Consider the following 27087-nt stretch of genomic DNA (forward strand, 5'->3'; position numbering starts at 1 on the left):
GAAGATAATTGATCCAGCACCGTACATTTTTGCTTTCTGGCCAATCTCATCTCTCCAGATTTCTTGGGAGATCCACTTTGCCTACAGGACCCCAGTTATGCCAACTTTTTTTTAAATCGCAAACATTATTTGATTGATATGCCTCTTGGCGATAAGATCCATACATTGCGCGCAGCTTAGTGAAAACGCAATCAGAGGCAAACGATATTGCGCTTGTAGAAGCAAGTGATAGTAGTTATCTTCTGACAATCCCAACTGCTCTGAGACTCTTGCGCCATTATGTCGACTAGCGTTACTGAACCCGAACAGAAGCAAGAGCTTCAAGGCATACGCAAGAACGGTGAGGACTACAACATTATTCATAGCTATCGCAAAGCTTATAAGTAAGTTACAGGCAAACAATGGCATCCGCCGCGAAAAGCATTCCGCCCTGGGTCCGGGTTGACTTCGTATGAGCAACGAACGAAATTACGCACGGCGGCGGCTGCGACGAAGGCAAGGGAAAAGGAAATGAAAGAAGAAAAGGAGGCAGAAAGAAAGGTAAAACCGACACCATCAATATGAAGATGACACCAATGGGCCATAGCTGACACTGGGACTAGCAACGGGTTCAAGCCATCAAGGAGAAGCGCGCAGCGAAAGAGGAGAAGGAGAGATATGAAAAGATGGCAGAGAAGATGCACAAAAAACGAGTCGAACGTCTAAGGAGAAAGGAAAAGCGCAACAAGCTCCTTAATTCATGAGCCTCCCAATTATCCTAAAGAACTACGTCTACGATTATTTCCTTATATATTAAGGAGTGGTGGACACGCACGACGAATCGACTTGATAGTAACAGCAAAGCCTGTAGGATCAAAACTCTTTTCCATCGATGGAGTCTGCGAGATTTATGGGCACGAAGATAATCAAGAATCGGATCCAGGTCAGATTATTATCCAAGATTGGGAACCGGCAGATGGTATCCAACACATGGGATTCTGCAATTAGGGTTGCTTTTTAAAGCCAGTAGTGACAATTTGAGGTCAACAAGGCAGACAGGGAGCATGTTGAACTATGCGCAACAGGATAGCCCAACTCTGCGACGGTCGACACAGCTAACCTAGTAATATAGCATCACATCCACATTACCTAACCTACAACTCACAATCTCTGATTTAGCATTCCAGGTCTTTACATCCATGTATCATTGTGCTGGGACCAGCAGTGCTATACGGCATTACATTCTAGTCATACAAGCCTATTACATTTTACACATGTAGACGAGTGTTTCGACTACCATATATAGGTAACCTAGATACTTCTTCAAATATCGTGGTGGTAAGACACGTAAAATATGTAGGTATGTTAGGTACCTCACCTAACCTAAGGAATGTACACTAAGTGACATGTGAAAGCGCGGAGAGTCCCGTAGTGGAGATGGCGCATGTGGCAACGGAGTGCCGTAAACTCCCTCCGATCCCCTAATCTCGATCCAATAGAAATCTACCTCTCTCTTACCTACCTACTCCATGTTAATCAACCATACATACAACTGTATTGACTGCATCGACTGCATACCCACCTAATGTAGGTACAATTTAATGCGCGCAATACAGTGCATCTATATTACTTGTTTTAATATTGTTTAATCTTGACGCGCGTTGATATAAATCAGGCCACCCTACCTCAAGCCATTCTAGTACCTACGGAAAGATGTCCAAGAATCAAGATTTCGACCTCCTGAAACCTGTAGCTACCTCCCCACAACGGCCTCGTCACCAAGTAAGACGGTCGATAACTGAACTGTCATCGCCAATCAAGTTGCCCCGGCATCACCACTTACATCATCTTCACCAGCGAAAGGATCGCGACAACGACGACCATACTCCCCAATCCGCAAACCCGATGCTTCTTCACCTTCCACGAGGCTCATTTGAGCTGCCCCGATCCGAAGGCACAACGCCATATGCGAATTCCGAAACAAATCTTAGACTCGGCATGCTAAACCCTTCGTCTGACGATGCTACACGTAGTACAAAACCTACGGTCCTTGTGCCGACCTCGATAACTGAAGAGGAACTAGCGCGCGAGCAGAGAGAAAAAGTAGCATCAAGTTTAGCGTTCGTCACTACAGCTTTCCGGGGATTATTAAATTTTAGCTGGCCATAGTCTTCGATAACTAACATTTGAAATAGGGGATTGAAAAAGTCGCTAGTAGAATTAGCCAATTTTTCGACTACCACGACGATGCGCCTAGATGATACATATTACTCTGTTCTTGAAAGGTTGGGCATGCTTCAGAGTACGATAGTTTCCCTTAAGGAACTCACGAGTATGTCGCAGGAGCTGGACGAAAGCTTCAAAGCAGAGTCGCAAGGACTGGTAGACGAGTTGGAGCAACAGGCCGACTCATTCGGCCACTTTGACGATCAGCAGAGACGCATCGAAGAACTACAGGGTCGCATACACGCAGGCCGCGACATGGTCGAGACCCTCAGCAAGCGGGTAGATGTAGTACGTGAGCGGATCGAAGGCTGGGAAAGGGCGGATATGGAATGGCAAGAAAGGACAAGAAAACGTCTCAAGACCATATGGATCATCACGTCCGTTGTGATTTTCTCACTAATCCTCATACTGGTTGTAGCCCAATACGCCCCTTCGTCTGAAAATGACTCGGGGGTTCTGGACCTGACGTCAAATAACGGACAAGGACAACCGGGTTTGAGTAACGTAGTTGGAGTTGGAAACCAAGCCATGAATGCTGCCTCTATGGTGGACGAGGTGAGAGAAACACTCAGCAGCAGAAAAGTCAATGGGTCTGCCGGGAATGGTGTGTTCCGAGCCCTTGACGAGCTATAACTTGAAGCCTTAGCCATCCGACCATCACTTAAGGAATTAACTCCCTTGGAAGTAATGATACCCCCTAGCAACCGTTTCCGGTAGAAGGTTTCTAGTATAACATCAGGCATATAATGATAACATCATCAAGGTACTATTATATTACCGACCGGTTGCTATTATCTTTAACACTAATTACTTTTATTATGCTGTAGTAACAGCTATTCGACCTCTATCAAGATTGCTTATGTAAATAGCTAACGTACATCTTATAACTAGTTCATTCATCGAGCGTCATTGTTTCGAAAGCTTAGCAGATGACACCTGAAAGCCTACATGTGCAGGTCGCAAGAGTCTTGTAGTAGCACTTAGATGAAACTTGTGAGCGTGAGTACCTAACTAACCTGAGAAGTCTAGATAGGTATAAGTTTGATGCCGTCTTAGCCGCGGATATATGGCACTTCTCGGACGACCAAACTTGGCTTCAGCCCTGCAGGGTCCAAAGCTGTGGAGTTTGTACGTAAGATACATGTGCATAGCCATAATTGCGTAGTCCTATGTACACAGGTCTCTAGTTTTGTACAGGAATACATATGTATGTATATGTCGACGTCATCTCTAAGCCACTGGGTACATATACCTATTTCGACGATGTTGTACATACAGCTTCGGAGCCGCTACCACCAATTAGGAGAGGAAGGGTGCTAGGTACCGTCTAACGGTGCATCAGGCCTGATCTGAGAACTCCGGATTGATCGTCTTGGCTTGTCGTGATTCACCTCAGCCCCAAGGCCTTGAACAACGGTAACTTGATCACATGAGAAAGATCCAGTCTACCAGGGAAGTAAACGGAGTACCTAGGTTAGGTTACTATGTACATGTATGTAAACATGTACAGTATGGTATATAATTGACACTGTATTTACATCTACATGTATGTATCCATCGTTACCAGAACACTTACAAGGCACCGATTGCACTCTTTTACTACCTTACAAGTTATACAATATTCCATTAACTTAGTTTCTTTTTCCATTTATTCTTGTCACAATACCCCTATTTCACACGATCGATGTCAGATCATTTTATTCGTTGAGAGTTATAAAGGGATATACGGCTTGTGGCTGATGATATTAATCTCGTTGAATTTATCAATTTATCAATTATTCCCCGCCATAATATCCACTTGCCTATACGCCGTACGCGCTGAGCATAATTGTTGGCATTTGGGCTGAAGCTTAAATTGTACGAAGACGGAAGCAAGAGCGAAAACGGGAAAGAGGTTGACTTACAAGCCGACATCATAAACCGTACACTTCCACTTCTTTTCCCCGGGTTGAAGAAGAAAAAAAAAGCCAAGATCAACTCCAGCATCAAGATATGTCTACTGCGGAAATCGCCCAAGATGACGCACCCCACGGTCCTACTACCAATTCCGCTACCCCTCCGGGCCAAACCCTGACTGGAAAACAGGAGCACTGTTCGTATCTCGTCTTGGCAAACACTTCGACGTCATTCATGCTAACCATCATCTTCTATAGACCTCAAACGAGAGCTCATATCTGAGCAAGTCAGCTGGGAAATATCCGAATTAAACTCCCCCACTGCGCTTCGCAGATTCGGCGCGCCATTCAAATCGGAATTTGGAGAGGTATCACCCTATGATTCTGAACTCCCCATCCTACGTTATATATTCGTACATCATGTACGAGAGTTCCCGTTTCTCGACAAGGCGAAGGAGAAGGAATTCTGGCAGGACAAGCTGCAAGTCGTATGTAGTTCCATCAGCAAGCTACCCGTTGTATCATTCGTTATATTGTACTAACATTTTCACTTGCGCGCATCTAGTTCCTTGAGTCCTTCGCCAGCAAGAGCATCTCATCTTCTGAAGACCGGTTAGAAGAAACTAAGCGTCGCAAGCTAGCCCTGAAATGCCGGAAGCTAGTCGAGCTGATGATGGTGTCGGGGGTTCCTACGGCCTCGGGGTTTGAAGAGCGCATAAGGTTTGCGGAGATGGAGATCGTAGACCGAGACGCAATCGATACTGGCGTGTTGAATACCATACCAGAGGGACATTACGTTAACGGATGGGACATCAATGTTGCCGGTGTACGTATTACTCGCGTCAAGAAACACATTAGGCGTCACAAGCATGCGGTGAGTACCTATACAAAAAGAAATGATACATAATTCTCATATAACATATTACAGGAATTCCTATTGCGCGTCAAGCGGAAGGGTGAGCTTGAATTCTACGTAGGCAGACGATATGGCGACTTTGTCCGATTTCATAAGCAGCTGAGGACAGAACTACCAGGAAAAGTCCTCCCTCCGTTACCCAAGAAGAACAAGTCGGACACAGCTGCAGCAAGCTTAATGTCGCGCATGACAGATGGCGCTGACGACTCTGACGGCTCGTCTGCTTCATCTGTTTCTACTATCGCGCCTGTATCTCAAAATGGTGGGTTTACAGAGTCAATGAAGACCTTAACAGTTCGAGATCACCGCCGGAATAAATCCGTGGCTTCTAACCGTACATCGCCGCGCCCATCGCTCGAAACGTCCGCGAACAGTGCTCTAAGTCCTAAAATCGATGTAAGTTGTTTATCGCTAGGGCCTGTCCTGGTTCACCCAAAGCAAGATAGGGATAAGGGCTAACACTTCCAGAATGCAATTCTCTGGCGCGAGAATCAGCGTATATCGTTACGAGCATACTTGCGGTATCTACTACAAAACCCCCAGATTGCGCAGACCAAGGCTTTACAGCAGTTCTTAACACGCGATCCGCTCACCCCAACTGATGAAGATGTCGACGACATCTTTCGTCGCAAGGCCGTTGACGAGAAGCGTATAGAGGAGCAAAAGCAATTCTACGAGATAGCAAGAAAAAGAGCTGCAGAGTTGGACGTGTATATGGAGCAATTCCGACAAGATATCGTCGAGCGCAATGGGCTAACAAAGCTTTTCCAAGAGATCAAGGACAAAAACACCATCCAAGATCTAAGTCTTCAATACCAGAAGTTTGCCGAGTGGCTCCGTATCGAAGTGGCCGCAACCATCTACCACCTTTTCCTTGCCGAAGATAATTCGCCCGAGTTATTTGCGCAACTTAAGCGGATTCACTCCTTGATCCCCTACACTCTTCTGAAAAACGTAATTAGGCTCGCGAACCCCGCTGCTGTTATGTCCGGGGTGCTTGACCTTTTCCTGGCGCAGCCTTTTGGAACTCGGTCTCTCATGCAACGCATTTTCTCTTTGACGCTAAACGACGGAATTAAGAGCTATCAGAAGTCCATCGATGCTTTAGCTACTATAATCGGGGATGACGTGTTTGTGAATAAACTAAAGCAATTTACGGATGCCGAGGAATACAAAAAGGTTGCGGTTCGAGAAGAAGCGGACTCTGAGGGGGTAGATATCATAGTTGCGGTCTTGCGTTCTGAATTTTTCACTCCAGCCCTTACTGGCGAACAGATCGGGAGATTATTCAACGCATATGTTGCTTTTAACAGCGCAGTGGAAAACGTCGACGAGGAACTAAAACAGGGCGCACAGCTTTTCTCGCATCTGAAGCAGCTTATGAAACTACAAACTAGGCAACGCGACAAGGCAATGATGCTCAGCTTGATCGAAGAACCTGTCACTTTACAATTATTCCGGGACCTTTTCACCATCTTTTACGAACCCCTAGTAAGAGTGTATAAGTCGGCCAACGTATACGACAGTATTACCGACTTTGCCATTTTTATTGGTGATATGATACAGGTATGTTAACTCATTAGCTCCACGAGTCGAGGCCACTAACACCATTGTAGGTTGTCGAGAAGTGTAGGGAACAAGATGCCTCAGCAGACCCGAATCAGACGGTACAAGCCTTCATCGACTTATGTCAGCGTCACGAGCATAACTTCTACAAATTCATCCACGAAGTTCATACTCACGACAACGGCCTTTTTACACAGCTCATGGCCTGGATAGAAGACATTTTAGAGTTCTTAAGAAAGGGGCCGGCTGGTGGAGCATTGGACATCAACGCCCTTTTCGAGGGAGCTGTTGCTAGCGGCAACTTAGACAAGGAGAAGGCGATCACGGAGATCAATCAGCTCATCGCCTGGCAGGAGGCTCGCAAAAAGTGGCATCATGATAAAACTCGGCAGAAGATGGCTGCGGAAGGCTCAGTTGGTATCGATGGTGGCGTACCGGGTATGAGTAACTTCCACGCTAGCGACTTTGGGCTAAACGATGCGGACTTAGAAGACATGAGCTACGACGATGGATCTGATGAGGAGGCTGAAGCGGAAGAAGAGGATGAGATGGACCCTATAGAAGCCGAAAGACGAAGGAGGGCAAAGAGGCAAGACCGACTCAAGGCACGTGCCGGCGAGCCGCAGAAACCGGAGGTCAGCGAGGTGCATCGGTTGAAAGACAATTTCGTCCAGATGCTACGGCAGGTTCTAGCGCGTTAGTGGCCATATTATTCTAGCATTTAGAGTCGAGGTTTAGGACAAAGGTGTATTCCCCATTGGTCGGTTGCATTGACGAGCATGTACAAAAATTAAGTGAGATAATGGGTGTCGAGTGGGATGCATTAGGTTATAAGTCATTAGGGCATTCAAATAGCCCTCGTTATGAAATGCTCTTTGGCAGATGGAGAAGATATTGGTACAACTAGGTACGCATATACTTAGGTCCTGAGAGTATAGGACCTATTGTCATGGTAGCATTAGGTTAAAGAAGCTTAATAGAGAAGTAACTCGGATGGTGTCTTGGATTTGTGTTATGGTATAAGACAGCTTCGTATATTGAGCTGGCTTGTTTATTCTTGATGTGTCATTGAATTACTTATTCTTAACTCGTCGTTTAATATTAGTTCGAAGTTATGACTTTAATATATCAGTAGTTAACTGTTAAATATCATATAGTTATTCTTATATTCCGATTACAAGAAACATTTGTCCCTCAGCAACGACACTATAGTTATATGCTTAACGTAAGAAGTACTTGAATCATACAAAATAAACGTTTATGTTTAACTCGGCACATAAGGTATCCCCATTGTCTAATTACACGTGATGATGATGATGCCGATGGCTAAAATGGCTTACTACATAGCAGAAGGTGGGCGAGGGTGGGACAAGTGGGCAATGTACAAGGGTACCTCCTGCTTGGGGAAAGGGCCGGCTTTATTATCCCTCGGTAATCAGAAACGACGCTATTGGAGGAAGGAATTCGATCGTCTGGAAGCAGCGGTTGAACTTCGACCGGCATCATCACTTTTTCTTGTCTTTCGTCTTTCGCCATTCGCCATTCCCCGAAACTTGTAGGACAAGAGAAGAGTTGTTGGATACAACCCTTTCTCTCTCTCTCTCTCTCTGCCCTCCTTCTTACTCGTTCCCTATTCGTAATGGCATCTTCAATGGCACTAAGGAGGTTAGCCGCTGGCTCTGCCGTGAGTATTTCTCCCTTGCTTGAGAGCCTCGAAATGTGTCGCATGGATTTGGGCTTCCCGAAGTTTAGAGCTTTAGAGCGCGATGAAGATATTAACTACCGCTCGCTTTTAATAGTTCTCGAGGGCAGCAAGATGCCAAGCCAGAACCTTCTCTTCCACGCGCCCTGTTTGTACGTACCCCGCCAAATTTATGTGCGATGGAAATGGAATTGATATCTAATTGCATGTGCGCGCAGCTCGGATCATCGCGAATAACCCACTACGGGCTAAGGAAGCGCCGATACATGTTAGCAACAAATACCCCGTTATCGTACGTCGCACGTTCCACGTTCCACGCTTCTAGGCAATTGCTTTTAGGATCAACAACGGTTAACTTGGCCGTAGGACCACGAATACGATGCCATCGTCGTCGGTGCGGGCGGTTCCGGGTTGCGGGCGGCTTTCGGTCTGGCGGAAGCTGGCTTCAACACAGCTTGCATATCGAAGCTCTTTCCCACGCGAAGCCATACCGTTGCTGCACAGGGTGGTATCAATGCCGCCTTGGGAAACATGCACGAGGATGACTGGAGATGGCACATGTACGATACAGTAAAGGGCTCTGATTGGCTTGGCGACCAAGATGCTATTCATTACATGACGAGAGAGGCACCCGCATCTATTATCGAATTAGAGAACTACGGCTGCCCGTTCTCGAGAACGGAAGACGGGAAAATGTAAGTCGAGGCTGAGCCTCGCATGACACAAGACCGTTTCTAACATCAATTGCTAGCTACCAGCGTGCTTTCGGTGGTCAATCGCAGAAGTATGGCAAGGGTGGCCAGGCCTACCGTTGCTGCGCTGCCGCTGACCGAACCGGACACGCTCTCCTGCACACTCTCTATGGCCAATCTCTACGACACAGCACTAACTACTTCATTGAGTTCTTTGCCCTCGACCTGATCATGGAAGGCGGGGAATGCCGTGGTGTATTGGCCTATAACCAGGAGGATGGTACCCTTCACAGATTCCTTGCGCAGAACACTGTCCTAGCTACTGGTGGATACGGACGAGCCTACTTCAGCTGCACATCGGCGCACACTTGTACTGGTGACGGTATGGCCATGGTTGCCCGCGCCGGTCTTCCCAACCAAGATCTCGAATTCGTCCAATTCCACCCTACAGGTATCTACGGAGCCGGTTGCTTGATTACCGAAGGTTCCCGAGGTGAGGGTGGTTACCTCCTCAACTCCGAAGGTGAGCGATTCATGGAGCGATATGCGCCTACCGCCAAGGATTTGGCCAGTCGTGACGTCGTCTCGCGATCCATGACCCTGGAAATCCGTGAGGGACGAGGTGTTGGTCCTGAGAAGGATCACATCTACCTTCAACTAAGCCACTTACCTGCTGAGGTCCTTGCTGAGCGTCTACCTGGTATCTCTGAGACTGCTGCTATCTTTTCTGGTGTTGATGTTCGCAAGCAGCCCATCCCCGTCCTACCGACTGTCCACTACAACATGGGTGGGATCCCCACAAAATACACTGGTGAGGTTCTCACTGTTGATGACAAGGGTAGCGACAAGGTCGTTCCTGGTCTGTTCGCTTGCGGTGAAGCCGCTTGCGTCTCCGTCCACGGTGCCAACCGACTTGGTGCCAATTCTCTGCTGGATCTCGTAGTCTTTGGACGAGCCGTTTCTCACACCATCCGAGATAACTTCACCCCCGGTGCTAAGCCCAAGCCTATCAGCGCTGATGCTGGTGCCGGATCGATTGAGGTCCTCGACCAGGTCCGCAACTCCGATGGCCCCAAGAGCACAGCCGAAATCAGACTCGCCATGCAAAAGGCCATGCAGACAGACGTGAGCGTCTTCCGTACACAGGAAAGCTTAGATGAGGGTGTCAAGAAGGTCACCGAGATTGATGGTACCTTCTCTCAAGTCGGAATCAAGGACCGCAGCATGATCTGGAACTCGGATCTCGTCGAGACCCTCGAGTTAAGGAACCTTCTCACTTGCGCGTAAGTTGAATAATCTTTTTAGTCCAAGGGACATTAAGCTAATGATATATTATCAGTACCCAAACGGCTACTGCCGCCGCTAACCGAAAGGAGTCCCGTGGCGCTCACGCCCGAGAAGACTACCCTGAACGAGACGATGAGAACTGGATGAAGCACACGCTCACCTTCCAGAAGAAGCCCCACGGAAAGGTCGACCTCGGATACCGACGAGTCATCGCCACGACGCTTGATGAGAACGAGTGCAAGGCCGTCCCGCCGTTCAAGCGTACTTACTAAACAAAATAAAAACCCGATCAAGCGACGGTAGTGTGGTATCAATAGACGGACGGCTATGGGCTTCCTTAATGTCAGCAATGGGGGTATGAGTTGGAGGCGTATCCTGGGCTTGGCAGATTGGGGTGGAGTGTGAGATGAGCCATCCAATGTGGCGGGGACCTACTGTATGTGTCTTATGCATGGTTTTGCCAACGATGTGTATACGGATAGAATACCAATATTTTTAACTGTTCAAACTTGGGCGCGGTGTAGTTGATAGTGAGATGATATGTGAATTGCGGTTGAGCAGAAGGAGTAGGTGATAGGGGGCAATACAGAGAGGAATATAAAGCAAAGGAACCTAAGAAGAAGAAAATGGATACCAGGTGCCGGATTCGAACCGACTTCTCCTTCGTAGTAATCCGCCCTACGTTCTGCCCTCTTTACTGTGACTCAGCCTTCCACATATTTACTGCACTAGTGCATAAGACCATCGATTACGTGCTGGCTATTAGTCCACTGAGCTAGCCAGGATATCGGGCGTACTGCTCCTCGGGCGACTTCGCCAATAGTCTGACCTGGCTTGCAGGACGATGGGGGTTTACTATGGTATATGTGGCGTGTGGTGTTTAAGTCTGTGACTCAGGGATATATATATGTGTGTGTGTGTGTGATGGTGGACGATAGTTGGGTCGGCACGAGTAGGGGGTGGATGCTTGCTGTGTGGGGGCGAATATATCTTCTAGATTCGCTTATATCAGGTCGACGGTGGTGTTGAGGGCTCCTTGCCGCTTAAGGGGTGGGAAGTTAGGTATAGGACCAGAGGAAATCGGCGGGAGGGAATATGGATGCTGTTAAGTGCCACTGATGGGATTCTTACATTGCCAAGGTCGTAGTTGTTCCAAAGGCACTTTACAATAATATAGGGGTTAGTAAAGTCTTGGGATGCAATACCCTCTCTCTTTTACACTACAACGTCAGACATGAGAAGTAAACGGCCTTGGAAAACGAGCTCAGTTCGGAGCCCCATTCTATGGTTTCGGGGACTTCCTCTTCTGGAATATCGTGCATGGCTCCGATGCTCGCGATCACGATGGGCGCCATGTTTTAAGCCACTATCAACTTGAGGCTACGATCTATATGCCAGTAGCAGTCTATTTTACTCACGTTATTGTGCCAGAGTTATCGTAGGGATTTAAATGTCATCTCATGCCTAGTCCCTCAAGCATAGCTGTTTCCCCCTCACAAGTATTCCTAGTCTTCTCCCCTTTCCGCTCCAGCAATACATTACCAACTAGAACATGCTACCTTACTTGTCCTCCTTCAGCGCCGCTATGCTCGGTCTTGCACATATTGCACACAGTCTGCCGAGCCTGAACTTAACTACCATAGCTGGGAGGAACAACATCTCGGTTTTTGAATGCTGGCAGCTTACCACGCCGTTCTTCAAAATGGTGGGCATGGACGTGCTACGAATGGGTGACATCGCAAATGCATCGTATTACAGCATCCCGCCCAGATTCGACAGCGGGCGGCACCCGGGGCCGGCAAAACAATATATCTGGCTTATTAGCGGTCTTATGCACGGTATGCTTCGTTAATAAGATTTTGAGAGTCTATCATTGAGACTTGGCTGACAATTGCCGGATTAGTGTACTTGCCAAACGCCACGGGTGAAGTAATCGTACATGGTGGCAGATATGGGCTCATGTATGTCGACGATAGGGCGGATGTCTCGATTTGGGGTCACAGGACGACGTTTCCAGGAGACGACGAAACGATTCTCCTTATGATTCCTGTTCGAGATGGGATTAACCCTCCCCATTCCGTTTTACATGATGGACCCTGCAACATTGGGGCGGCGCCGGCTGGTACCGGAGAATGGACACCGTTGGACCCGTGACTACTTATAAAGAGTAGTATAATATGACAATGTGTAAGAAGTCATACCGAACCCAATTTCATCTCCTGACAATGATAGCTGTCGACGATTAAAAAGTACTAGACAAATTTGAAGATCTTATTGTATTCAAATATGCTTGTATTAAACAGTACAGGAGCTATGGTTCGTTTATCGTTCCTTGATTTCGTCTCCGATGCAGTATTTATAGGTAGCACCTTGTTTGATCTTGAGAGGTTCGGAAAGAAGTTAGATACTAATAGGTGCCAAGCCTCGGGTCAGTGTAGTACAATGTAATACAGCAACAGTCTCTGATAGGCGGGAGAGTATGACAGCTTGCTTGGTTCGTACGGCAATTGCCCAGTTAGCACGGCAGTTTAATTCCGACGGAACACCCGATCGCCGACCGCGGGATCGTTTAATATAGTCCGTAACTTGCTACGACTTTAAGAGAATACATAAGGCAGTATTCTCCCAAGCAAAAGACAATTCACTAAAAAAAATATAATATGAGAAAAACAGAACAAGAAGCGATGTATATCACCTTTTCATGATTAGAAGACGCTGAAATTCGCAATGTCTGTTGCACTGATTACAGCGGGGAGCGCCGGGCTCGGAGCCGCGGCAGTCCGGGTCTTCGCGAAGAATGGCTTCCGAGTCATCATCAACTACGCCAATAATGAAGAAAGGGCTAATAGGCTCTTGGAAGAATTGCCGTCTCTGTCTACTCTACCAGCCGATAATTTTGTCGCCATCAAGGCTGATCTAGGCAGCCGGGACGATATCAACCGTCTTATCAAGGAGAGTGTTGATAGATTTGGTAGACTGGATGTCATATTCTCTAATGGCGGTTGGACTCGGTTGTGAGTTTTCTTGCTTGCTTGCCATGAGAGGGTCCTTGTTTTATAGTCCTTGTTTTATAGTCCTTGTTTTATGATACCACTAACATGTTTGCTCACAGCCGCGGGATGGATAGCATTGATGACAATGCATACGAGGAAGAATGGGATCATGCCTTTAATATGAATGTAAAATCCCACCTATGGCTGATGCAGGCCTCCAAGAAGTATCTGGACGAAACCGAGGGCGCTTTCATTACCACAGCGTCCATTGCTGGTGTGGTCCCAAGCGGCAGTTCTCTGGCAAGCAATCCCAGCCTTGGAATTCTATTGTATTTGAACTAGTAATAACACCAAATAGGCATATTCCGCTACCAAGGCGGCACAGATCCATATGGTGAAAGCGCTTGCGATTATGGCTGCCCCCAAGATTAGAGTCAATACCGTGTCCCCTGGGCTACTGCTGACGGTGAGATACTCCAGACCGTTAGAATTAACAGCTCGGGTCTAACGTTAAGTTATAGGAATGGGCAACCCGCTTTTCAGACGAGCGGAAAGAAGCCCACCTGCAAAAGACCAAGCTCAAGCGCTTCGTTAGCGTCGAGGATGTTGCTGAACAAGTATTTACTTTTGCAAAGAGCAAGAGCACGACAGGTATCAACATTGTGATGGATTCGGGGTTTATTCTGTGATCTCATCACGGCGTATGTGCTAGCTCTGCCTAGCAAAGGCGAGCATAGCCTACTTGTACTTGGTTGGTACTCGGACACCCGCCTATAGACTGATAAATATAAAGTGTAAACTTAGTGAACAGGCGTAGTCAAAGCTTCGGTTCGAATAAAGAGGCCGCATGATGACTGTATGCTCTTGTGATCGATCATGTGGAATAAATGTGTAGTTTGTGTCGCGGGTGGCTTTTGGAATAAATGATGTATAAGTTAGCTGAAACTAATGAGATGGAGATGAGAGCAAACAAGTACCTAGGTAGTCATTACATACCTATGTAACTACATATGTACATAGGTAAGTTAGGTAGGTATGTATGAGAAGGCTTAGCCAAGTGTATAAAAAGCTCAGTACCTGCCTGCTATATGCCTCAGGTGCTATATTAACATTGTACTATGTACAAGTACCTTACAGTGATGTACATAGTAAACTCTAAAATTCCATCCCGTTAAGCATACTCCCAGGCTGCCACGTGGGAAGGTTGTGTGGTTGTAGAAGCTTTTAGCGAATCATATGCATTTATACATGGATACCTCTTAAATAGAATGTCCAGCCCTGCGCATCAGCTGAGTAACATGGAAGTTCCATCATTCTCTACTTCTATTTAATACCTTAACCTACATAGTAACTAACATACATGTACAACTTACCGAACCAAATCTCGTTGGTTGCCTTGTCAAGTCATATATTATATATCTTTACAAATACCTAACTTCGTATCTCTATCATCTTCACAACTTTCAATTCCGCTTGGGAAGCTTATGCGCTCCATGGTTACGGAGGCGTAAATCTACGGATCCCCCGGTATCCGGTTTGTTCCAATACAGAATAGTCGACTTGACCAGCACTAAAAGTCGGGATGGAGGCTATAGCCTCCATGTGCCTTGGGCCTCCAACCGAGTCGGGGGCAGGATCAGGGTCAACTGCGGTGATCGCAACATCCGTCGTGACCACAGTTGCACTTATCTCGCTCGCTCGATTCACGTTATGGCCTGAGAAGCGCGCTGTCATACCCGGTCCTCTGACGACTAGCTTGCCTAAGCTTTCCCAGGCTGCTCGCTCTGAAATTCCCTATCAACCAGATGCGTTCCCGGGCGCCAGAGATGTAGTCACGCCGGTGAGTCCTCCCTGTATAATATATAAAGCTGGTACATGAGTTAACTAGTTAATCTAAATTCACAGTATGGCAATATCCGCGTATATGAATTTGGACCAGAAGACGGCCGTAAAGTTTTGTTCCTTCACGGGATCAGCACTTCGTGCATGACTCTTAAAGGCATCGCCGTGCCGCTTGCTGAGAAGGGATGCCGTGTCATGCTTTTTGTGAGTAGATTTTAAAATACCCGGCGTGAAATCATATCCCTTAAAAAGAGACACCTGCTTACACTTCTTAGGACCTGTTTGGGCGAGGCTTTAGCGATGCGCCTGCTGATGTACCCTACGACACAAGGCTGTTTGTCACTCAGATATTGCTCGTATTAGCATCTTCCCCATTATCATGGACTGGAGAGAACGGTTTGAGCATCATTGGGTACTCTCTCGGCGGCGGTATCGCCGCTAATTTCGCTGCCACCTTCCCCCACATGGTCGAGTCTCTTGTACTTCTAGCACCCGCCGGACTTATTCGCGCGGAGAATTTCGGCCGTGCGAGCCGGCTCGTTTTCACGTCCGGTATTATACCCGAGCGCCTTCTTGCGTGGCTTACTAAACGTCGTTTACGACAGCCCATCGCCAAGTCCGTGTCTAAAAAAGTCCGGAAGTCCATTAACGGCGTAGTTCCAAAAAGCCCCCTTCAGAGTGAAACCAAAGAGGATTATGTGGACGTCGCCGTGCAAGAAGCGGTAGATCCTGTTGAGGGGGAAGTGCCTCCAACACCATTTGAGCGCCAAGTACTCGGTTATGTGCATTGGGCCCTTGACTTCCACTACGGCTTCGTGCAGGCTTTCATGTCAACGATCCGATACGGTCCGCTAATGGAACAGCATGGATACTGGCGACAGCTAGCTAAGCGGAAGCCCGGGACTACGGCGGTAATCCTCGCCAAAGACGATAGCCTTATCCCGAAGGACGACTACGCCGAAGATGCCCTCCCACTTCTCGGCGGGGAGGACAACGTGTACTGGCGCGTCGTACCTGGCTCGCACAACTTCCCCTTTACACACGCGACAGAGGCGCTGGAGCGCATTTACGAATTCTGGAGCATCGAATGAAGCCAAAGATACGGGAGACCTTCTGTTCAAGTAGCCAGCCAGCATAGATAGATCACTAGAATCCCTTTTGTTTTCAGCTGATATACCACAGTTAGTTACGACGACCACGCCGGGAACGATGGGGTTTTATGTAGAAGAATATATTATTTAGAACAGCATATAATTACAAATTCGATTACAAGCCAGTTAATTAAAACCATGCCCGTTTTCCGCTCTCGAAAAAAGATTATTAGTTAGATATGTCGAAGAATAGCAGTGGTAGTATATATACCCCTTTAAGCCGACTCAAGCATCCATAGCATCTCGACCATTCAACAAGACAATACACGTCGAGATAGCCACCACGTCATCCAACTCCTCGCCATTAAGCACCAGCACGGCGTCCTTGTCAAACCCAAAGCCCGCGACCCGGCCAACCTCCACGCGCTTCTGGTTCAGACACTTGTACAAGATCCCCACGCGGCCGTGCGTCATGTCCCAGAAGTACGGAATGCTGTGCCTGACAAACGCCTCGTGCTTGCTGTCCTCGTCGCGCGAGCTGCCGCCGACGGGACACATCTCGACCTCGTGGCGGGAGTGCTTGCTGCCGGGGGGGAAGCGCACGCGCGACGAGTCGAAGGACACGAACGTGATGTTGAGGTCGCACACCTTGTCGCCGGAGCGCCCGTCTACCATCGTCTTCAGCGTGCGCATCATGTTGCCCGAGGACTTGATTTCGTAGGCGGGGGGGCTGTTGCTCTGGAGTTGTTTCTGCGCGGCTCGCTCCGTGTCGTCGAGGAATGCGTGGTTAAAGTCCCCCGAGAAGGGCGCCCGGACTTGGCCGGATAGGTTGAGTATTTTGGCGGTTGTTTTGAAGTGTACGCATCCTTTGAGGAAGAAGACTTGCGTAGGTTGGAGGACTACGTCCTCGTTGATGGGGAAGTCGTCGGGGTGGAATGGATGGCCCATGATGCCTTGAAGTCTCCCTGAGTTGCGAACCCGACGAATATATGGAATTTCTTTTTTAATCCCAGGAAAGACGATGGAAATCAAGGTATTATTTCATTTATTACTTTCAATTACTTAGAAAACGTCGAGATTGGCGTCGAGAACCGGCGTCGTGGTTGCTTATAACGGGCATCCGTAACACGGGGAGTTGGAGTGGCCTTACCGTCGCGGAACGTGACGTCACGGCCGGCCGCATTACCTGATTTCCAGGCGTGGCTGCTCACCACGTCCAAGTTTTAAGAGCATATATGTGGCGGCCATTGGCGTCACCGAGGCCTATACGAACCCTATTACGCCCATCTTATGGGTAAGACGATCTCGATCTGCGTGAGATTGTTAGGCAATGTTGGAAGGTCAGACTACAGCAGAATGAGAAGTCTAGATGCTTACCCCATGCAGAGTTAAATATAATAAACCGTAAACTCATTTGATTCCTGAATTTGTAGGGCCAATTGCAGAAGCTAATATTTAGGATTTGGGGACTTTGGGTTATGAAAGAACATGAATGATATGACCAAGTCCACATTGGCTAATTGGTACTTATCTACCTAGGTAGGTTAGTTCTTATCGATGTTATTGCCGAGAGAATAAATAGTTCCCGTGGAGCGCCTCGGAGAAACACCATCTCGCAGATAGTATCGAATGATGGTCCTTGCTGCTGCTGTCAGTAGAATTCGAGGTCTCCCACAAGGTTTTACAAAAAGTTCCATTTTAAGATTCATTTGCACAAGTGTATATGTGTGCCGATATGGACGTCACCGATGAGTTCAGTCCGTACAGGGCAGACGGCAAGCTCGTAAGTGTTAATTAATCAAATCTCGTAAACTAGCGACTGACTTCATGCGAAACCGTAGCATGGCTTTGTTTGTGTGGTAACAGGGGCTTCGCAGCCCGTCGGCCAGGCCATCATTCGAGAACTAGGAGGTTTGGCCGATCTCATCAAATGTTTGCGTTCTGAGAAGTTAATAATAAACTAGCCCATGGAGCAGCTTGCATATACGGTGAGTTTGGATCAAAATACCTGGATGAATTAGCTTTGGATTCTGACGAGGAATAGCATGCGACAGGGCCGCCAGCTCAGATTTATATAAAGAACTCGTCGATACAGTAGGGAAGGAATCCCCGAGCTGCAAGGTCATCCCGTACCCTTTTCACGTTGCCAAAGAAGACGAGACACTCGTCCTGATAGATGAGGTCCTCAACGCCTTCGGGAGACTGGATGTCTGGGTCTGCTCTTCTGGTCTTCTAGGACCCCCTTCGATTGAAGCTACTACGCCAGACGACTTACAGAAATGCTTCGAGGCCCATTCGTTGGCACCTTTCTTCACATTGAAGTACGCCCCTGCCGCGATGGCTAAACTGACCGAGAAGAAGACCTATCCGAATGCTGCACCGAAAAGCCAAAAGTATGGCAGTATCATTGTTATCAGCAGCGTCGCATCAGTTTATGGTGGATGCTGGGGGCCCTGTTACACTATGACGTCCCACGCTGCTCTCGGTGTAGTGAAAGCAGGTGTCGCGAGTCTCAAAGGCACTGGAGTGAGAATCAACTGTGTACGTGAACTTAGTCTGCCACTGTTTCTTGAGCTCTAGTTGGAGCCAAGAGTGATTTTCCCTAACTTCGAAATTTGTAGGTTGCTTGGTCAAGGTTAATACCTAGGTTACTAACTTAACCGTTTAACCTAGATATCTCCAGGTCAAATCGACATTGGCGTAGACCTCCAGGAGGTAAGTAAGCTCATCACTTCGGCCGATGATATATCAATGACCTTGAATAGTTCGATATGAGAGGGATGGCATCCCAGTTCCCTCCGGCCAGTCTTCAGAAGCCAGAGGTAAGAAAGCCAAGCCACGGCCAATAATACATCCCATTGACTTGATCGTTTAGGCGCAAAAAATGACCATTGGGTTGGAGAGAGCTGGTAAGCCCCAAGAAGTAGCACGTGTTGCCGGCTTCTTGGCGAGTAGTTTTTCGTCCTATGTCACGGGTGCAAACCTCATTGTAGATGGCGGTTCATCGTGAGCTACCTACCCTTGATTCACTCTTATCTGTGGTGTCCCAAGCCAAGCTAATTGATAGCAGTGTAATGAATCCCTTGACGGTTCCTATGTAAAGCGACGACAAGAATGAGGGATATAAATATATTCGTAAATATGTTCTATGTTAGGTACCTATCCATTTATTTTAAATGGCAACATTCAATATGAGAGATGAATAAAATAAAGTTGAAATGAAGAGCAGGAATGAAGCAGCACCGTTTACCGTTTGCAGTCTAGTCCTTATCGCATTTCCGTCACTAACTGATAGCCTGATAGGTAGATACTTCCCATAGATAAGATAGCCCACTTCTCGCCCACCTATTCCGGCCGTATATAAAGTATTCATGTAACATCTTACTAATGAACTTTACTCTTGTATAATTTAATCCGTTAGGGGGTCATTAGGTCACTCCTAGGCTTCACGGCTTCACCACTTCACCTAGTCGAGAGAGCACACAAGAATGCCTGCCCAGCACCAGATCCTGCCCAGCGCAGATGAGGCTGCAGTCGAATCAACATGTCAGAAGTACAATTTGACCAAAGCAGAGTTCAGCGAGCTGCATAGCCGCTGTGTTGCGGCTAAGTCGACGGCTTATTGCCCGTACAGCCAGTTCCGGGTCGGCTCGGCTATCATCTCTGTCGACGGCGTTTATTTCAACGGGGCCAACGTCGAGAATGCCTCGTACCCGGTCGGCACATGCGCCGAGCGCGTGGCTTTCGGCAAGGCGGTGACCGAGGGACATCGGAAGATTAAAGCCGTGGCTGTAGCCACTGACATAACTCCCCCGGCTAGTCCGTGTGGGATGTGTCGCCAGTTGTAAGTTGAGAACCCTTTCTTTTTCCAAGTCTAAAGTTAGCTCACTAGAATCCTAATTGTAAAAGCATTCGGGAATTTTGCGATCTTACGGCCCCAATTATCATGTTCGACAAGGATGACAACTTTTCAGTATTCCGTCTTGAAGAGGTAAGTTGGCCGGCGTCAGTCTTACAAACATAATCACAAGCTAACAGTTGTATAACTATGTAGCTGTTACCCTTGTCTTTTGGACCTGAAGCACTCCCTCCACCAGGATCACGCTCTGTTTGAGAGTATGTATATAGTATTGCAGAGGATTGGCTACTAAGATTGCAATTGGGCTTGTCATTATTGTGTCTAGTGTAAGTCTCCAGCTTTAACCTCGATAATCATGTCTTTATAAAGTTTAGCTCATCAAGATTTGCGTGTTTCCGAGGATCTTTTTGACGGTATATGTACATGAGCTGGATGGCTAAATGCGGGGGACCTGGGACGGCGAGCTATGCATTTAAGATCCAATATTATATATTTTGGTCCATCTATGTAACGTTTTATTCTGGATAGAACACCGCATATACTTCAATAAATTGGTTACATCAAGGGCCGTGAAGCTAAGTAGATCCTGCTACACTTTATTGAGTCTTAAGACCAGGCTGCTTAAGACAGGTTGGTCAGGCACAAGTTGTACTAACATACCTGATCTAATTCACTGTAATTCTATCTGCTAACTTCTCGTAGCTATTCTCAATCTTGTAGCCTAGTAATTCGTATACATGTGCAGATATTATGATATCATGTAAATCCAACATAAGACAATGTGACACGATGTTAGACCTTTGCTCTAAGTTTCGCTGAAATTGGAGCCGTTCCCCGCAAGCCATCATCCCCGCAGCCCCGGGAATTGAAGCAGCTAACGAGGTTAGACGATCTCGAAGTTCTAAGCGCACCAACCAACAAGCTGGAAAGTCGGTCCGAGAAGAGGCTAGCTCGATAATCCCATGCTCTCCCGCCTCCGCAACTTCGTCCTCACGGGCAGCGTACCCCGTATTCGCTGGAGTAATGTGGAGGACCGCAGAGCTGGAGCCGCGCAGTGATTGGTAGTCTTGGGGATACCGTAGCATTAGAAGTGAGGATGTGGGGAGACGTACGGGCTAGCTGTAGGAGAATGCCGCGCTATACGTTGACCTTGTGCTCGAAGGATCTTAGAAACGAATGTGACGTCGAACCTAATGGCCAAGCTCACCTGGGGGTCAATTTCTGCACCTATAGCAGCCCGTCCTCATCTGCACTCCGCATTGCGACTTTACACCGGTAGCTTTTGAAAGCTCTAGCTCCTCATATGGATTATGGCCCGGTGGCAGGGTGGGTGCTGTCCCCTGCACGGCGGAAAATCACCGAATGGGCCCAAGATTGTCCATGCTACGCAGTAAGCGTACGATGGCCATGACAGGAAGCAACTTTGGGTGTCATTGGGACGTATGCAAGTGAGCTTTAATATATGAAGGGTTCACTCCTCCACCAACATGTATTGTTGTTCCCCAAACTACTATTCTTCTTACTCGACTTTGCCTTCACGCGCCAGAGCTTGTTTTCTTCCCTCGTGACAGACCTACGAGGAAAGCGATCAAGATGTCGAGGTTTCCAAAGATCAGTACGTCAGCTAATAGCAGTTGATAGAATTATATGCGCGCAATGCTTACACGTCTTAGCAAACACTTACTTCATGGCGATTGTCGCCACCGTGGGCGGTATGCTCTTCGGTTTCGATATCTCGTCCATGTCTGCCATCGTCATTACCGACCAATATATTAACTACTTCAACAACCCCTCTGGCCTCACCCAAGGAGCCATTGGGTCTGCTCTTGCCGCTGGATCTGTCATTGGTAGTTTAATGGCCGGTCCTATTTCGGACAAGTTTGGCCGACGTGACAGGTATGTCTGAGCTCCTTACTAGTATCTACTGGAGTTGAAACTCACGTCTTGTAGTATCATGTTTGCCTGTATTTGGTGGCTAGCTGGAACTGCGGTCCAAGTTGCTACCACCGGAGTAGGCTCGTTGATTGCTGGCCGTATCCTGAACGGTGTTTGTGTCGGGATCACCTCTTCTCAAGTACCTGTTTATCTCGCAGAGATTGCCCCACGAGTAGGTTGAGACTTCGTGTTGGGAACCACTACCACTCGCTAACGAGCTATATAGGATACTCGGGGTCGCATTATCATCATCCAGCAGCTTGCCATCGAGTGGGGTATCTTGATCATGTACTTTATTGGTTATGGAGTAAGTAGTTCCCACGATTCACAGACGGTGAGAAATAACTAACCCATTGCTGCAGTGCTCTAAAATCGAAGGCACGGCGTCGTTTCGAACTGCATGGGGAACACAATTTATCCCCTGCGTGGCGCTTATGATCGGTCTTCCTTTCCTTCCTAGGTCTCCAAGATGGCTCGCCAAAGTCGGCCGCGAGGAAGAAGCGATTCAAACTCTTGCTGATATCCAAGCTGGTGGTAACAAGGATGACCCGCTTGTCGTCGCCGAGTGGGAGGAAATACACACTGTCCTGAACGCAGAGCGCGAGGCGATTCAAGGATGGAGGAAGTTCTTCGTGAATGGCATGTGGAAGCGAACTCTGGCTGGAATGAGTGTACAGGCCTGGCAAGTAAGTCTTATACGAAATGCTACCACCGTGAGTTTCAGTGACGCTAACACTATAAACCACTATAAAGCAATTGAGTGGTGCTAATGTTATCGTTTACTACATCGGATACGTCTTCTTGATGGCGGATCTCGAAGGTGATGTCAACTTGGTTTCTTCTGGCATTCAATATGCGCTCTTTATTATGTAAGTTGCAATGAGTCGAGGCGATCCGATCCCTATCCTTTACTATAGGTGCTGATTATATCTAGTTTCACCACCATTATGTTCTTCTTCATTGACCGTACCGGTCGTCGAACGCTCCTTGTAATTGGTGCCATAGGAATGGCTATATGCCACTTCGTAGTCGGCGGCCTTCTCGGCACCTATAGCATTGATGTCCCCGAGGGTGTTGGTGGAAACCACAATGTTGTTATCAAAGTCACGGGCTCCCCTGCTCACGGCGTCATCGCATTTAGCTACCTTCTCATTATCGTCTATGCGCTCACTTTAGCTCCTGTCGCTTGGATTTACGCTGCTGAGGTTTGGTCGCTTGGAACACGCGCTACGGGAATGTCACTGGCTGCGGTGGCCAACTGGCTGTTCAACTTCGCCCTGGGACTCTTCACCCCGCCAGCATTCCTTAACATCAAGTATAAGGTTTTCATCATCTTCGGCGTGCTTTGTATCGGCGCAGCTATCCAAGCCTGGTTTACGTACCCTGAAACATGTGGCAAGACCATTGAGGAAATCGAACTATTGTTTGCCAAGGGCGCGCCAGCGGCGTGGAAGACTAAGAAGGGTGGTTCCCGTCTTGAGGCTGAGATCCAGGCCGTGTTGAACCGCAAAGAGCGTGGCGAAGATGTTCATACCGATGTGCATCCGGAACTCAAGAAGACAGCATCAAGCGAGGTAGCTAAGGAGACCGTATAGGATTTTGTCCAATAACGATAGCTACTATTCTGAGTCCTGACATATGGTATTTCCGAGGTTAGAGATGCTGCGGTACTTTATCTTGTTGCCTGTATCATACAAACTGAACTGGGCTGAATAATCTGACCTTGCTGTTAGTCTAATATATTTCTACCGGAGTAAATCGGAGAATACCACCTGGTACAAGGTTTCTATGTATTGTTCCGCAATATGGACATGCCCGTACAATTTAAATATGTACAATTTAAATATGTAACTAGGTTAGGTACCTACATACATGTATGTACCTCATATGTAAGCACAAAGTACATATATGCAAGTGAGACATTGCGCTACCCCTAAACTTTACCGTTCTTTTGGGGAATCCGGTTCCTTGCATGTGCAGATATTATGTACGTACAAAATTGGAAGCCAAGCACGGAATAGGAACTGCCCCACGTCAAAACGTCGGCTCCCCTTACCCAATCTGCCAATCTGCTATGTATTAATTCCAACATTGCACCGATTAGTTCGATTTGTTCCAGAGCTCAATGCGCCCATTGCTCGACACTCCTTATCCTGCTTTTTCCCTACTCCATATTTGTCGAGCCGCATTGACAAAGGTCAACTGTCGGCAGCATTCATTCACCTGGCAACAAAAAAAAAAAAAAACCTACATATACCATTGGTGTATTATGGTAACTCGTTAATGTGATTATGTATTTATAGTGTCTTGTTGAGCTTTTTTAGCCCTTCAGCAGCCACGTCGCGCTGGTTCATGCCGATTTCCCCCTGCGATTGACCGCTGCCCCTCCGCCCTCACATTCGCAAACCTGCCCGATCGCGTTTCCAACACCACAACCATGGACCAGGCAGACATACCGGCATTGCTGTCGCGGTTGGCTAGCGACGAAGATGCCGCGCGGAAAATGGCAGTTTTCAAACTGCAGTCATCTATAAATGACCCTTCCTTCGCCGATGTATTCATCTCCTCTGGCGGTTTAATTATACTACGGCGTCTCATCATGAGTACCGGCGGCAATACCCTCGCATATTCGCTACAAAGTCTTAGTCGATTGCTTGAGGTGGACATGGGATGGGATATCTTCGAGGGTCCAACTGCAGGTGATTTAGTTGAGCGCGTTGTCGAACTCATCGTCACAAATCCTTTGGTCAACATTCTTCGAGGTGCTATGTCCATTCTCGTCGCACTTGTCAGCCATTCGCAGTCTACCTCATCTGGAGGACGGGTGCCTGTATCCTTCGGCTTTCGCGCATTAAAGCCAGCTGTCGCCGTGTATCCACAGTTCTTCGACCTTGTCATCCAGCAATTAAACTCGGCGGACCACGCCCTCTGCGCCAACGCACTTATGTTGATCAACGCTCTCATAAGGGATGCTGTCTCAGGCGAGTCTAGTCTAGACAGTGGTAAGACAGCTGGTACTGGGGAAGAATGGCCTAAGTTTATAAGGAGATTACAAGATCTGGGTCTAATCAAGGCAGTATACAACCTGATGCAGAGTTCGGCACTGCAAGATCTTGCACACCCGCTGTTGGAGTTTCAGTCTCTTACGAAGGTGCTGCTTCAAAAGTGGCGGCAGGTTCAGGTTGACGTTGAAAGACCCGAACACAGGAGAGCGTTAAAAGGGCTTCATCTTGCCAGCGCGCCAAATAGAGATCATGTGAACGGTGTAGGGAAAGTTGAAGAGCTTCAGGAGTCCGGAAAGAAGGGCAGCAGAAGACACAATCCCGAGAAGTGGAGGAGGCTTGGCTTCGAGACTGAGGGCCCGGCGGCAGAGTTTAATAATACGGGGTTCCTTGGGCTTATGGATCTTGCGGACTACGTGCGAAAGAACGAAGATGGGTTTCAGAAGTTACTTATGGAGCAATCAACCAAGCCTCTCCACGAACGTTGTCCTATCGCCAGGTCCAGCTTGGCAGTTACCCTTATTTTGTACGAACATTTCGATTGTGATAAATCAGAAATGGAAGATCTAAGAGGATATCAATTATCAGACGGAAAACACCAAGACAAACTCTTCCGACCGTTGCTTCTCCAATGGTCTAGATTACACACAGCCGGTTTAAATGCATTCTTCAAGCTATGGAAATCTACGGGCGCGGAACATGACGATTTTGAGAAGGTGGCAGAATTGGTTCGTATACTTATCGACCAGGTTGTAGGACAGGCTGGCCGATCGAAGGACGTCTTAGAGGTCGAGGAGGATCTAGTTGAATACGACTTAGGGCGGCTGCGCGAGCTCCAAATGGAGCTCCTAGAACTCTCGTTTGACGACCAATGGGGCCAGCACCTTTACAAAGTGCGGGAAGGCTTAAACCAGGAGGCCCTCACGTTTATCAAGGAACAACGTGTCCGGTGTCTCTTACAAGGTTGCTGGTTTTCGAAGCCATCAACGCGAAAAGAAGACCAAGGGAATAACGCACCTAACCGTCGTGCAGCTAATGGTACACTTTGGAGGTACGCTAAATTGTCGCACAATCGCCGCTATCTGCACTGGGCCGATTTTGCGTTCCGAACCGGGCCGGAGCCGAATCTGGATTCGCTTAGCGAGAAGGTAGATCTACGAGAAGTCAGTTCTGTCGCGTCTAACGTATCTGCTCCGTCTGGCGACGCGGGCGGCGAGACGAGCAACAGCACAAAGATTACAATCTTTGGATATCTCAATGTTGACGAGGTTAATAAAGCTAAAGACCTGAGCGACATAAAAGAGGAGCCATTGCTCACTCTCCATCCTTTGAACCATAGCCTAGCATCGGAGTGGCTCGACGGCTTGCTAATGCTGCTAGGCCAAACACCGATAACAGCAGAGACTAATAAGCTCATCAAGCTAGTACAAGACTATGGCATGAAGATCAGACTGTTGAATGTCCGGATGGAAGCCACTTACATGGGCCCACCAGAGGGTGCTGGTGTGGTGCCGAGTAGAGAGGAACTAAATGACGATTATTGGTACGAAATTTAATATGGTTTCCTCCACGAACATGTAAAGGCATCGGGAAGCATCGGGAAGCATCGATTTTGGGTGGCATACTTACTATTAGCACAACTCTACGATCCAGGGTGCAGAAGGAGTAGTACTATTACACTGATTTCAACGTCAATCGGCATACAGACTCGCCCGCAGGGAACGAGGCTTTTATGGCAGATCGTTTTTGTCCGAGGATACCACGTTTTGTTTTTTGTACTCTTAGAGGATATACCCACGACTGAATTAAGACTCGATAATGTAAATAATCGACTTGTAATCAGCTGTATTTTAGGACTACTTAACATAGGATAAGCCTGACTTAAGGGAGCCATAAGTTTATATATAAAACTCCTACTATACTTGTAAGTTTAACAGTCCAGCTCGCCTGAATTTATTCAGTAGTTACCTGACATATCTATATCTACTGAACGCCCTACGATGCGCCGCGGATGCTTCTGCCAAGCTTTACGGGTAATACACTAGGTTATGTACCTATGTATGTGCATAGGAGTTATACTAGCGCGGTTGCTTTCCGGGTCC

The 27087-nt window shown here is 47.6% G+C and overlaps 12 protein-coding genes across 12 annotated transcripts; 11 read left to right on the top strand and 1 right to left on the bottom strand.

Annotated features, from left to right (window-relative positions):
• The first annotated feature begins 78 nt into the window (after positions 1 to 78).
• F4813DRAFT_226594 (uncharacterized protein) lies at positions 79 to 992 on the top strand. Its single transcript, XM_049239863.1, has 3 exons — positions 79 to 340; positions 395 to 540; positions 603 to 992. Exons 1-3 carry the CDS (start codon positions 280 to 282, stop codon positions 741 to 743), a joined length of 348 nt encoding a protein of 115 aa, XP_049103323.1. The 5' UTR covers positions 79 to 279; the 3' UTR covers positions 744 to 992.
• A 700-nt stretch (positions 993 to 1692) lies between these two features.
• Positions 1693 to 2838, top strand: F4813DRAFT_385892 (uncharacterized protein; the record flags this gene model as incomplete). Its single annotated transcript, XM_049246327.1, has 2 exons — positions 1693 to 2099; positions 2175 to 2838. The coding sequence occupies 2 exons, from the start codon at positions 1693 to 1695 to the stop codon at positions 2836 to 2838; spliced, it is 1071 nt and encodes a 356-aa protein (XP_049103324.1).
• Positions 2839 to 3614: 776 nt separating this feature from the next.
• Positions 3615 to 7283, top strand: F4813DRAFT_399323 (PX-domain-containing protein; the record flags this gene model as incomplete). Its single annotated transcript, XM_049248162.1, has 6 exons — positions 3615 to 4297; positions 4359 to 4588; positions 4666 to 4974; positions 5029 to 5412; positions 5485 to 6582; positions 6633 to 7283. Exons 1-6 carry the CDS (start codon positions 4198 to 4200, stop codon positions 7281 to 7283), a joined length of 2772 nt encoding a protein of 923 aa, XP_049103325.1. The 5' UTR covers positions 3615 to 4197.
• A 570-nt stretch (positions 7284 to 7853) lies between these two features.
• Positions 7854 to 11221, top strand: F4813DRAFT_347307 (succinate dehydrogenase flavoprotein subunit). Its single transcript, XM_049241944.1, has 6 exons — positions 7854 to 8266; positions 8382 to 8436; positions 8503 to 8576; positions 8651 to 8979; positions 9036 to 10259; positions 10316 to 11221. Exons 1-6 carry the CDS (start codon positions 8222 to 8224, stop codon positions 10533 to 10535), a joined length of 1947 nt encoding a protein of 648 aa, XP_049103326.1. The 5' UTR covers positions 7854 to 8221; the 3' UTR covers positions 10536 to 11221.
• A 744-nt stretch (positions 11222 to 11965) lies between these two features.
• On the top strand, positions 11966 to 12682 carry F4813DRAFT_399331 (uncharacterized protein; the record flags this gene model as incomplete). Its single annotated transcript, XM_049248163.1, has 2 exons — positions 11966 to 12101; positions 12167 to 12682. 2 exons carry the CDS (start codon positions 11966 to 11968, stop codon positions 12415 to 12417), a joined length of 387 nt encoding a protein of 128 aa, XP_049103327.1. The 3' UTR covers positions 12418 to 12682.
• Positions 12683 to 12802: 120 nt separating this feature from the next.
• On the top strand, positions 12803 to 14404 carry F4813DRAFT_347311 (NAD(P)-binding protein). The gene is made up of 5 exons (XM_049241945.1): positions 12803 to 13277; positions 13376 to 13556; positions 13615 to 13722; positions 13778 to 14167; positions 14234 to 14404. The coding sequence occupies exons 1-4, from the start codon at positions 12991 to 12993 to the stop codon at positions 13943 to 13945; spliced, it is 744 nt and encodes a 247-aa protein (XP_049103328.1). The 5' UTR covers positions 12803 to 12990; the 3' UTR covers positions 13946 to 14167; positions 14234 to 14404.
• A 150-nt stretch (positions 14405 to 14554) lies between these two features.
• Positions 14555 to 16388, top strand: F4813DRAFT_347313 (alpha/beta-hydrolase). Its single transcript, XM_049241946.1, has 3 exons — positions 14555 to 15096; positions 15162 to 15302; positions 15374 to 16388. The coding sequence occupies exons 1-3, from the start codon at positions 14839 to 14841 to the stop codon at positions 16187 to 16189; spliced, it is 1215 nt and encodes a 404-aa protein (XP_049103329.1). The 5' UTR covers positions 14555 to 14838; the 3' UTR covers positions 16190 to 16388.
• Positions 16304 to 17344, bottom strand: F4813DRAFT_226883 (uncharacterized protein). Its single transcript, XM_049239864.1, has 3 exons — positions 17340 to 17344; positions 16461 to 17240; positions 16304 to 16403 (listed from the first exon to the last, which is right to left on the bottom strand). Exon 2 carries the CDS (start codon positions 17135 to 17137, stop codon positions 16475 to 16477), a length of 663 nt encoding a protein of 220 aa, XP_049103330.1. The 5' UTR covers positions 17138 to 17240; positions 17340 to 17344; the 3' UTR covers positions 16304 to 16403; positions 16461 to 16474.
• Positions 17345 to 17807: 463 nt separating this feature from the next.
• F4813DRAFT_226915 (uncharacterized protein) lies at positions 17808 to 19521 on the top strand. The gene is made up of 9 exons (XM_049239865.1): positions 17808 to 17972; positions 18031 to 18100; positions 18154 to 18177; positions 18234 to 18730; positions 18863 to 18904; positions 18955 to 19011; positions 19065 to 19195; positions 19260 to 19339; positions 19493 to 19521. Exons 1-8 carry the CDS (start codon positions 17913 to 17915, stop codon positions 19288 to 19290), a joined length of 912 nt encoding a protein of 303 aa, XP_049103331.1. The 5' UTR covers positions 17808 to 17912; the 3' UTR covers positions 19291 to 19339; positions 19493 to 19521.
• A 156-nt stretch (positions 19522 to 19677) lies between these two features.
• Positions 19678 to 20303, top strand: F4813DRAFT_385900 (cytidine deaminase-like protein; the record flags this gene model as incomplete). Its single annotated transcript, XM_049246328.1, has 3 exons — positions 19678 to 20033; positions 20099 to 20180; positions 20244 to 20303. The coding sequence occupies 3 exons, from the start codon at positions 19678 to 19680 to the stop codon at positions 20301 to 20303; spliced, it is 498 nt and encodes a 165-aa protein (XP_049103332.1).
• A 1338-nt stretch (positions 20304 to 21641) lies between these two features.
• On the top strand, positions 21642 to 23578 carry F4813DRAFT_385901 (general substrate transporter; the record flags this gene model as incomplete). The annotated part of the gene is made up of 7 exons (XM_049246329.1): positions 21642 to 21663; positions 21722 to 21944; positions 21999 to 22155; positions 22210 to 22290; positions 22346 to 22669; positions 22737 to 22852; positions 22918 to 23578. The coding sequence occupies 7 exons, from the start codon at positions 21642 to 21644 to the stop codon at positions 23576 to 23578; spliced, it is 1584 nt and encodes a 527-aa protein (XP_049103333.1).
• Positions 23579 to 24076: 498 nt separating this feature from the next.
• Positions 24077 to 26906, top strand: F4813DRAFT_347330 (ELMO/CED-12 family-domain-containing protein). The gene has a single exon (XM_049241947.1). The coding sequence runs from the start codon at positions 24421 to 24423 to the stop codon at positions 26539 to 26541; it is 2121 nt and encodes a 706-aa protein (XP_049103334.1). The 5' UTR covers positions 24077 to 24420; the 3' UTR covers positions 26542 to 26906.
• The last annotated feature ends 181 nt before the right edge of the window (positions 26907 to 27087 follow it).

This window comes from Daldinia decipiens (genome assembly GCF_022478715.1).
Source record: "Daldinia decipiens strain CBS 113046 unplaced genomic scaffold F4813scaffold_4, whole genome shotgun sequence".
NCBI classification, from domain to species: Eukaryota; Fungi; Ascomycota; class Sordariomycetes; order Xylariales; family Hypoxylaceae; genus Daldinia; species Daldinia decipiens.